This window comes from Hyposmocoma kahamanoa, unplaced genomic scaffold (assembly GCF_003589595.1).
Source record: "Hyposmocoma kahamanoa isolate Upper Pololo Valley unplaced genomic scaffold, ASM358959v1 99702, whole genome shotgun sequence".
NCBI lineage: Eukaryota > Metazoa > Arthropoda > Insecta > Lepidoptera > Cosmopterigidae > Hyposmocoma > Hyposmocoma kahamanoa.
In genome coordinates, this window is record NW_020656001.1 from 4,799,614 (window position 1) to 4,811,648 (window position 12,035).

At 39.6% G+C, this 12,035-nt stretch overlaps 1 protein-coding gene across 1 annotated transcript in view; it reads right to left on the bottom strand.

Annotated features, from left to right (window-relative positions):
- Nucleotides 1-12,035, bottom strand: part of LOC113239176 (triple functional domain protein) — a 154,679-nt gene that overhangs the window by 25,344 nt on the left and 117,300 nt on the right. Inside the window, exons 28-30 of the mRNA XM_026476045.1 lie at nucleotides 5,436-5,508; nucleotides 2,914-3,040; nucleotides 808-933 (exon numbers count right to left, since the gene is read on the bottom strand). Coding sequence (XP_026331830.1) covers nucleotides 808-933; nucleotides 2,914-3,040; nucleotides 5,436-5,508 — 326 coding nt within the window. The remainder of the gene's footprint in view (nucleotides 1-807; nucleotides 934-2,913; nucleotides 3,041-5,435; nucleotides 5,509-12,035) is intronic.

A 12,035-nucleotide genomic window follows, 5' to 3' on the forward strand; every position in this document is an offset into this window, starting at 1 on the left:
TGAACCGTGGACTGTGTGCTACCTCGGTCAAACAAAAGCTTCAAACATGGACCGTTACTGGTATTAGAGCGAAGAGGAGCCATTACAATATGTACTTCGTTCTTTTAAGGGGCGCGGAGATGCTAGCTGTTCTTCTCTGCGTTATGAGTTCGCAAATTCGCATTCTCGGCGTGCAGTCGTCGATGTTTAACGGAGTGGAAGGAATAAGCGCCCGCGCTCGCCACGGGTCCTATTGCGCAAATTCTATGCTACACAAATTGGTTAAGCTTCCAGGGACTACGTGTACTACTTTTTTGGCACGTAAAATGAAACTTTTGTTGCGTGTATTTTTTGACACTTAACAAGAATTTCTTCTGATTTGATTACAGCATTAAATAAAGTGCGGGAAAATACGGTTAGGGATGGTTTTTACAAATGATTCCGGTAAGCCGGGTTCTGACCCGGCCACCCGGGTTCTGACTGCCCACCAATTGCCGTTTCAATTACCTAGTGAGGCACTTTCACTACTATAAAACCTAGCAAGTGTCAAATATTTGCTGTTCCCAATTGTATAAGGTGATCAAAACATTTTTGGCTGGTCATTCACAAGACTAGGTGTGCCTTTTATTAGGTGTTTTGAATTTTTAAGCGGCGGTCACTTCCATTAGGTGAGCACTTACTATGGCAGTAGTATACCGTTAAAAAATGATTTACAAAAAAATTGCCCCTTCCGAGGTTTTGCTCAGGAGCAGCTGCAACGTTAAGTCTGATATGCCGTTAGCCTGAAAAAGTAGACATAAATGTACGACGATTGCTTTGTTACGGTACCTGCAGTGGCTTCATGGGGGGTGGCAATTCGACGTCAGCGGCGTCGTCCTCGGCTTCGTCGAGCGCGCCCGTCACGTGGTTGCTTTCCTCGCCTTCAGGTCGCCCGTTGTCGCCCGCGTACGGCAACTGTTAGCATTGAACGATACAAACCAATGTTTCCTATTGCTATTGCTAGTGTTACTAGTCTGTCCATTGTGAGGACAACACAGTACGAACGAAAAGTACTCGCTGGATTCCACCCACAACAGCGAGCCCATCATACCTAGTTCAGACAAGTACATGTGTAAACGAATTGGAAAACAACAGTTTTAGGATATGACTTTATTGAAATTACGTACAGACCTATCAATTGGTGTGTCGTTTCAAGCACGAGACAGGACGTCGCGTTGGCGACTCTGGCACTACGCTCACTGAGGTATCCACTTACGGATTGCAATTTGCATTATAAACGTTACGAAAGTTGGAAAAGTCTTCTAAACGCGTTGACTACATTTTAGCTATTCATCGCACAAGCATTAAAACTTCCATTACTCTGATTTTTATTCAACGTGCACAAATCTCGAGCATTAAGAGTATTTTATATAATGTATGTATGTGTATACATATTACACACTACGATAAAATTTCCCTCGTGATAATAATAATTGAAATAAAAGGTTGATCATGAGAAAGTCCGTTCGGATTTTGCCACTAGCAAACGTTAAACAAAAAATTTTTTTTTCTTTTACGTCATTATATTGTCTATGGTTATTTTAGATATAATATTTTAACGAGCATTTTAAGAAAAGGAAAGTTTTAAGTTTGTAATTCATAAATAAAAAACGCCCAGAAATAATGAATCGTAAAAGTGTTTGTTGTATTAATTTCACACCACACATATCTTTATAAGACCGTCAAAAACTATTGTGTAACTATAGGGACTATTCACTTATTGTGTCAGTTTTTACAAAATTCTGTAAATGTTGTGTACATTACCGAGACAGTTTCCTTGTGTCCTCTATGGTTTCGGATTTCCCCATACTGTCCCATTAAAAAAACTATGTAAATTCGTAATAGCATATTTTTTATTAGGTATTGGAAGCTCATTGAAACGTTTCAAGTTCGTATAAGGGAAATGATCATCGTCATTGAATAACCGATATACAAATCAACCGAAAGCAATCCCCACTACTTGGCCCTCCGTGTCTCGGGTATATGTATAGCTGTTAAGCAAATGTCCAGGAAACTTTATTTTGTGTCTAGCTAAGACTTTGATAAGGGAAACATATTGACGAAAGATTGACGACTAAGTGATTGCTTTTCCTAGATCAGATATTATGTGATGCGTATTAAGCTACAATTAGTGATGGTTTAACTGCCTCGGTGGCAGAACGGTCACCATATTGGACTGCCATGCAGAGGTGCGGGGTTCGATTCCCGGGCCGGGAGAAATATTTGTATGGCCTACATTTATTTCTCTCTCGTGACTTTGGGTGTAATTTGAGCTTGTCTATGTATGTATCCATGGCACCCACGACACAGGGTTTCCACTAAGGAAGCGGGGCTATGAGGGTGTACGCGTTAAAAAATATATTTTATTTCGATCCTTGTACTGACTGTCGTATCCTAGCATTTAAGGCGTAACTCGGTAAGGCGTTAGATTTAAAAAGCGAATACTCTCCACTAAGCCTCGTACGTGTACCACCTCTATGGACATGAATGACACTCAACGTGTGGAATGCTGAACCGAAAATATAATACACTCCCTGACACATAATTCGAGGCACCTCGCATCAGTAATGAATGCCCTAAGCTTAAACAATGTTCGATTGATTAAGGACTATCCTTGTCAAATATATGTGGACTTGCAAAGCCGGGGGAACCTCTATGGGTATTGTAGCTCTTTACGACAAAAATGCGAGGTGGCTCGAATTATGTGTCCGGGAGGGAGTATATATTGTGACCTGAAAAATTTGCCTAATGCCAATTACGACAGTCAGCCCGACGAACTAAGGAGCTGTGTGCACTTCTACATACTTGCGCCATTTTCCCGATTTTCTATGGATTTGTACAATCTTAAAACATAGACTTTCCCGTTTCAATGCACTGCGGATGTTAAAAGCGTACCTTGATCTTCTTGTCTGACGGCACCTTCTTGAGCGGTGCGGGTTTCTCGGCCGTGGCTGGCGACTGAGCGCCGCCGGGTGATTTCTCCTTGCCTTGCGACTGCTTGCGGAGCCCGAGCCATCGCCTTCTTCAGCACACGTAAATAAACAAGCTTCAGTTTATGCATCCTTCTCCTGCTCCTAGCATACGTTACGGGACGACGCCAAGTCAGAATGCAGTGTTTCATGACAGGGTTCGCTAGGTGAAACGTTATTTCGGTTCTAGTGGCCGAATTTCCAAGTTGCTGCTGCTTTCTGTTTGTCCGAATTAGTTTTTGTTATATTTTTATAAAACATCAAGTGACGGGACGAAGAAGTCGTGCACGTGATGGTAACCGACGCGCCTAGCGCCTGTCCAAAACAGTTGCAGTGCCGCTCAGAGCTTAAAATCGCAAAGACCCCAGGGGTATTACTGCCACTGCGCCCGTCGCCCTGAGACGTGAGTCGACAAGTTCCATGTCATAGCTACGGAACATATTGCAAACAAGGGGATCACTAATGGAAATCCACACGATAAGCGGAAGGAAGCGCTCAATCACAACGTTGGCGGTATGTACATGCGTCGCGTGCGGTGACACATACCTATTCATTACAACTAACTACTTGGAAATTAGATACCGAAAACCGCAAGCCTCGTATAAACTGATTCTCGTCTGAATCTAATTACACTGATTAAATTATAAATAGATCATTAAATGAAAACGACACTCAACGCTCTTAAATGTTCGTGTGACGCGCCGTTCGTTAGGTGGAATGTTCCGCACATTTTGTGACAGTTGCGTTAATGACTTCAGGTGCGTTTGCTCCGAACGTCAAAGGATAAGCGTCACAAAAGCGCAGGCACAGGCGGGAGGTGTTAATCTAGCGCCGTCAAGGGAACTAGGCTAACGAGACTTGTATAACTTTATAAATGTACTTACTCGTTACCTATATCTCAACAAAGGCGAGTGGCGAGACGAGGCTCCGTCACCGCATTGCGGTTACGACAGTGCGAAATCTTTAAGTAGTAAGTACCTACACGTATATTTCTTCATTCAATTTATTATGTAATAAACATTTCACATTAACGCACGCAGTTGGCTTCTTATCGCGGCTATTAGCCCACCTCGATGTGCAGCTAACTTATCTGTTGGTTCGGTACTCACTTGACTTGGCCGACGTGGTGCCACATGATCGTGTGTCCCGGCACTTAGCACAACTACCACCGCACAAATAAGCACCACACGAAAAGGAGTTCCGCGACGTGGCGAAGGGGACGGACGCGTTCCGACGATATCGAAAGATTGCGATCAGTTTGTAATCTACGGCAGGCAGGATGTTAAGCGCATAACACGGCTATTCGAACAGACGGCGGCGATCACCTCAAAACATAGCCGACCCCAAGATCGGTTAACACTCGCCAACTTTGCTCTCGAATCCCTTTTACTAATGAACTGTGCCACAATCGCGATTACCACATAAAATAGGTACTTAGCTAATTAGGTACTTCTCCCTAATGCTCTTTAAGTACTATTGTCAAACAAATGGTTATCATTCCAAAAACAATTATTTAGTCACACAAACACGTGTAAGTCCGTATAATTATATTCCTGTGTTCGTCGTAGTACTAATTTGTAAAAAGTGCCCTCAAAGTTTCTGTCGCCCGTCAGATTCCGGCACTGGCGGGATTGGCGCGATTGTCGGGAACTTATTCATACACACGTGTTTATTATTTACACATAAACGCGTCATAAAGAAAACAATTACAACAATGGAGTGAGTGTCGTCCACTTGTCGACGGAGAGCGCCACTGCCGCCGGGGAATATTAAACGAAACGATACGTCGCTCCACGTCCTTTCGTCGTCTGTCAGGGATAGCGCCTCCACGTACATTCTCGTACGTATGTACTACATAGTGTGTGACAGACAGAATTTAAAACCGACATAATTTGTCCGCCCCTGTGAGTAGGCTCTCTATGTACGTATACTTTTAAGCACCCAGACTGTTTACGTGGTTTTTAACAAGTCACATCACACAGAAATCACATTCATCTCGCAGCACTTTTAATCATCACTCGAGACATGAATACAATCTATCCTCTAGCAATCAGCACCTGAAAGTGTGACAACAACAACCGGAGCAGTAGAGCCGTTTGTTACTGTGCATCGCGCTGCGCGTGTGACGGCCTAGTCGAACCACCGACCAACTGACTGTTGAGCCGTCGTCAAAGGAATTAAGATAACGCACATAAAGATAAATGATGACTAACGCCAAATATCAACAAGTAAGCAGAAGATAATGCGCCAAGGTAACGTATTTCCTGAGTACACACACAAGTCACTTTATTTCAGTAGACTATAATAGGTACCTATAATGTTATATACGGCTACGCATAAGCTAAGCGCTTATTTTCACAATTTGTTTCAATAAGTCGCCTCTTCACTTTCACTTTCACTAACTTGGCCGTCCGTTATCACAACGTGCAATAAATTGAAGGTACTCACCCACTGAATCCCCTCCGCTGCTTGCCGGGACTCGCGGCGCTCACACTGCCGCCGGGGTCGGAATTGGTGGCCTCTGTCAACATCAAAAACAATTTTATTTCCTAATTCACTCCGCAACATTCAGTCGGAATTACGTCAAATGAGCGATTGGCTGAACTGCTACAAGTAAGTACATGAAATAGCCACCGCAACGCAGAGCGTCTACATACATCTATAGTTACACTCCAACACAAACACGAGCGGTGTCGGGTAATTGCAACCGAGTGTATGCGAGAACAGACGTCCTGTGATGGCCACATGAACATACTCCTAATACCACCGCGTCGCGCCGACCACATTCCGGTGCACTCCTGGCGGCGTCGATCGATCGCGATCGCATTCCGCAAATGCCATACCGGCTAATTAATAGTTATATACACATAATGGGGTACGTCCTTTTCAAATGGGAAACTCCATGAAACTATTCAAGTCTTAGATTACTCATAGTGGCTGACGGCGGCGCGTTAAGTAAAAAAGACGCAAAGAACAAGAATAACTTGACCTTACTTGAAAATATAATAAAAGCCATATTAATTAATGAAATAAATCGGAGGACAGTAGGTGCCCGTAAGTGCGTGGCGAGAGGCGTTTCTATCACCGAATGAATACAGTACACAGTAAATACATGTACAGGTTGTCCAGGTTGCCGTAGATACAACCCACTCGTGTCTTTCGACTCGGTGAAGTTTAAAATGATAAGTTTAATTTTTATTAAACAATAGCGTCCAATTGCTGTCGGAGAGAAGTGTTGAGCGAAACAAACGGAAAAATTACATTTTTCCTAATTCTTTTCTATGTTAACAGTTTATGTATACATATAACAGTGGGAATTCATAAAAGTAGACAAAAGCTATATGATCTCTACGGTGAAAGGACTTATAACACTAGTAACAGTTTTAATGATTTTGTTAGGAAATATTCGAAAATGTTTAAACGTGTTTGTGTTGCAGCCAAAGCCATGTTTATAAATAATAAAATAAAAAGCAGCGCGAATGTAGTAAAAACGACTTGGAATATTATAAACAGCGAAACTGGAAGGGTCAAACCTCGTAACTTAGATTTTCAACTAAGATTTAATGACAAAATTGTGAACACAGACGCAGAAGTTGCTAAAATATTTGAAAATTTTTTTACTGACGTTCCAATTTTGGCTACTAAGTCGTTAAATTCATCTCCCACCGCCGCTGAATCCTTACTAAAAGAAAATAATGCAGTTAGCATCACTAATTTAAGGTTCCGTCATGTATTTCCTAACGATATTGTTAAAACCTTTTAGTCTATAAATATAAAAAATACTGCTGATCTTGATGGTCTTTCAGTCAGAGTAATCAGTAATCAGTAATTTATTGCATTCCACAATGTAAAAATACAGAGATGAAAAACTTATATCTATGAACATCAATTGTGGACCCTGTTGGGCACAGCAATTTAATCAAGGTAGAGAGGAGGACGCTATGTTGATATATTTATTTCCAGATATGAACAATTGTACAAATTATAAATCTTAAAAATTAAATGCACCAAATATTAAAAGTTTTTATGAAAAATAAATGTCAATAATAATTATCCTGTAGTCAAACTAAAAACTATTTAAAATGTCAAATAATTAGAATTTATATATATTTAAAATGTCAAATAATTAGAATTTAAGTCTATTTAAAATGTCAAGCCATTAATTAATTATGTATCTATCGTTTAAATAATCATCAACATTGTAATAGCTTTTCGACAGAAGAATTTGTTTCAGCTCTGATATAAATTTATTATTATTATCTATATTCAGAATTTTGACGGGTAATTTGTTATAAATTTTAATGGACATGGCCAATGGGCCATCTGCATGTATTTTGAGTAATTAGTTCTATAGTTGATTGTATTGCGCCTTATTTAGCCTGTGTCTTTAATAAATGTGTTGATGATGGTGTCTTTCCTGACCTCATGAAGCAAAGTAAAGTTATTCCACTTTTCAAATCTGGTAGTATTTCTGACCCCACCAATTTCAGACCTATATCAATACTACCAACTCTCAGTAAAATATTTGAAAAAATTATTCTAAATCAGATGTGTGCACATTTTTATAGTAATAACTTAATGTCTCCTAAACAATTTGGTTTCACTCGGGGTCGCTCTACAACCGATGCTGGTGTCGAGTTGATTAATCATATATTTGATGCATGGGAAGTCTCACATGATGCTATTGGTGTATTCTGTGACCTTTCCAAAGCTTTTGATTGTGTGCACCATGATACACTGGTCAGGAAACTTCGCCATTATGGTGTGGCGGGACGTGATTTCGACCTTCTTAAATCGTATTTGCGTGGTAGGGTACAGAGGGTCGATGTTAACGGTACTAGATCGTCAGGATCTGCAATTAGCATGGGTGTCCCTCAAGGTTCAATTCTAGGCCCATTTTTATTTTTAGTTTATATTAATGACTTACCTAGCCTTGTGGAGGGTATAAAACATGAGATAGTATTGTTTGCTGATGATACTTCCTTATTATTTAAAGTTAAAAGGCACCAATGTTCCTACGACGATGTGAACAATGCTATATCTAAAGTAGTTGATTGGTTTGCTGTTAATAACCTACTTCTTAATGAGAAAAAAAAACAAATTGTGTGAAATTTACATTACCCAATGTTAGAGAGACGGTTACAAACATTGTAGTTAGAAACGAAAAATTGAATCTTGTGGATACAGTTGTATTTCTAGGTATAACGTTAGATGCTAAATTGCAATGGGGTCCCCATATAAATAAGTTATCAAAACGGCTCGGCTCTGCAGTGTGCGCGATTAAAAAAATAAGGAAACTTTCAGACGTCGAAACCGCTAGATTGGTTTACTTCAGCTACTTTCACAGTCTAATGACATACGGCATTTTGCTTTGGGGTAATACCGCCGATATCAATAGAATATTTGTCCTGCAGAAACGTGCAGTTAGGGCAATTTACAATCTGGGCCCCAAAGTATCTTTGAGAGATAAGTTTAAGGAAATTAACATTCTTACACTAGCCTCACAGTACATTTATGAAAATGTAATTTATGTTAAAAGGAATAGTAATTTATTTATGAAAAATAGTGACAGACATAACATTAATACGAGGAATAGAAATAAACTAGCTTTTCTTGATAGTCGTCTTCACAAAGTCAAAAAATCATTTAAGGGGCAATGTATACGCTTCTATAACAAGATTCCGGTTGATATACAAAATTTGCCTTTCACGAGGTTTAAAACTATAGTGAAACAAAAACTTTATACTAAAGGTTATTATACAACTTCTGCGTACTTGGATGACAAAAATCCGTGGTAGTAACCCGTTTAGCTCATGGAGGTAGTCTCGATCTCTGATGTCTCTGATGTACAATATTAAATGTTATTTACAAAGAGCAACCCCTAGAGTTTCTTGCTCATTCTTCTCAGGGGAATCTGCCTTACGAATGAGCGGTAGAGTTTAATATTGCGACGATTTCAAGTGTAATAATGCTTACCTATGAAATAAAGATTATTTTGAATTTGAATTTTGAATTTGAATTATGTTAAAAAATTTACCTAATGTACAGAAGTGATCGAAGATACATACACATGTTCGCTTCAGCTATGACCATCTCAGTTTTATACAGAACATGGTCGATAAAACGACTGGTATACAGGTGAGGGGTGTTCTATGTGCAAAGAGATTTACGATAAATCCTGCAGCTTCAGACAATGTCGTAATCGGATAGAAGCAAAGAGTGGGACGCGGAATAACGTACGTTATGCTGCGACTGTACCTGCCTGCGGCAATAGGGCCATGTAAGAGCAAAAGCACTACATCATGTGACGGTCTTCTCAAATAATGCACTGGTTCGCCGTCTCGCGAACGCAACAAAATAATAGTAAAAAAAAAAATAGTGTCGCGTAGGGCTTTGATTCCTTTGCACAATACAATTTTTTCTCCTACTATATACCTACCTTATATGTAGGTACCAAGGAGCTCCGAGGACCAAAAAAGTGCGTCCAAGTGCTGCACTTGAATGCATGCTACATTTTGCAGTGTAGGAAGGGCGGACGGTTCGCGGCTGTTAAAAATAAACTTGTGATTCGTATCACATGATAGATACGGCATCGTGCCTGAGGCTGAGTGGATGGAGTGTACCAAAATCAGTGTTCCGTGACATCGGGCTTGGGTATATCGGGATTTAGACACCGACCGACCTATCGATTCTCGCGCGGCCGGCTGAATTTGCCTCCATAATTATACGGGCGTAATATAAAAATCGCAAAGGAAATTAAACTAGCGCATTTTCACTAGCCTGTTTTCGCTACAATACTTTTACAACTCGAACGTTTGCAATGCAAGAAAGAAAGTGTGCCTCTTAGCAGCAAATTATAAATTCGGTCAATGAGAGGAACAATAATAGTTCAAATATACTTTTTAATTTTTATTTGCACATACACGTAAGACACATTTTGTACAGAAACTTTAATTGTATTTTAATTAGACGTTTAAAAAATCTTTAATTTACTTTGTAAAATATAAAAAATATATATATAAAAATATTATACTGCCAAGTGGCACAACTAACTTCAAAAGTGACTTGCTTACAAAACCAAACACTTGCCTTACAAAGCCAAAAGGAACAAATACTCTTAATTATGCCTTTTCTGTGTTATTTATGAACAAATTATTGTAACTGAAATTACTAATTAGAATCTATTGATATTAAACGTGAAATATGATTTGTTTGATTTGATTTGTACTGTATAAGTAAGTACATGCAACAATTATTGGGATAGAATTGTGCAAAGAATTAGGCCGATCCTGCTCCCAAATATGTATACAACTAAACTTTCCTTCCGAGGGCAGAATTACTATATATTAGGGGTTAAAGTATGAAATTGCCGTTTTATTGCAATAGGTTCTTTGAATTTTCATAGAATCTTCATGGTTTGAGGTTTTCGAATGAAACTTTTTTCAAATGGTTTCTGTGATTTTTTTTTTTAAATTTGAAACATTTGAATATCGACTTTCAATTGTTTTTGTTATTCAATTTAGACAAGAAAGATGGATACTGCGAAAATTAGAGTGATTTTTGAATACGAGTTCCGACGCGGAACTAACGCGGCAGAAATAGCCCGCAATATCAATGCTGCGTTTGGAGAGGGGTCTACTAATGAACGCACCGTGCGATTTTGGTTTAAACGCTTTCGTGATGGAAATTTCGACTTAAAGAACGAGTCACGAGGAAGACCGCCCACACAGGTAAATAACGATGAATTAAGAGAGATAGTGGAAGCCGATCCTAGTCAAACTACCCAGGAATTAGCGGCATGGTTTAACGTTACCTTACCCACAATATTGACTCACTTGCGTCAAATCAATAAAATAAAAAAATACGAAAAATGGGTGCCTCATGATTTGACTGATCTGCAGAAAGAAACGCGTGTTGAAACTTGTGTTGCCTTGTTGAACCGGTACGGAAATGAAGGAATATTGGATCGAATTGTAACATGTGATGAAAAGTGGATTCTTTATGATAACCGGAAAAGAAAAATGCAATGGCTGACCCCAGGTCAAATGCCACAACAGTGTCCTAAAGCAAAACTTACCAATAAAAAGGTAATGGTAACTGTTTGGTAGTCTCAGCATGGTGTTATTCACTATAGTTTTCTCCGATCTGGTCAAGCAATAACGGCAGATGTCTATTGTGCCGAACTCCGAACCATGTTGACAAAACTAGCAGTAAAACAGCCCCGACTCATGAATCGATCTTCACCATTATTGCTCCACGACAACGCGAGACCTCACACAGCACGAGAAACCATTTTGACCCTTCAGGAACTGCAGTTAGAAACCATTCGTCATCCTCCGTATTCACCAGACCTTGCTCCAACGGACTACCATTTTTTTCGTGATTTTGACAATTATCTACGTGACAAGAAGTTTTCTTCCCAGGAGGCAGTACAAAATGCTTTCACAGAGTTTGTGCAGTCTAGATCGTCGGAGTTCTATCGCAAAGGCATTAATAACCTTCCCATTAGATGGCAGCAATGTATAGATAATAATGGCAACTATTTTGATTAAATAAATTTGTTAAAAATTTAAAAAATAAACAATTTAGATTTTCAGTACAAATCGGCAATTTCATACTATAACCCCTATTAACTAAGTTCAAACGGCGAATCAACTCACCGCGCATAGTACGAGAGGATCAGTCGCGTTGCAGTTGGGCAATGTGCGAATGGAGCCCAGAAGGACGCCAGATGGTATTGCTTGCATCGCGTACTTACTTTGTGATGAGGTTTAATACCTACACATGCACCGCGCTGTCGCAATATCGAGAAATGTCCACGACGCAACAGCCAACTTTTTGGTAGTTACTCGGGTAAAAGCGTGAAAACTTTGTCTATTTGTAACGGATTATAGCGGACGTGCGGAGCGATTTTCATTGTCTTAAACCACCGGTTGCACAATTTGTTTTTAAAGAATAACGTTACCATTTGATGGACATTGTAACAAACATGAACATCATTATACGTCATTATATATATAAAGCTACTCTTTCCGACTCACTTATAGA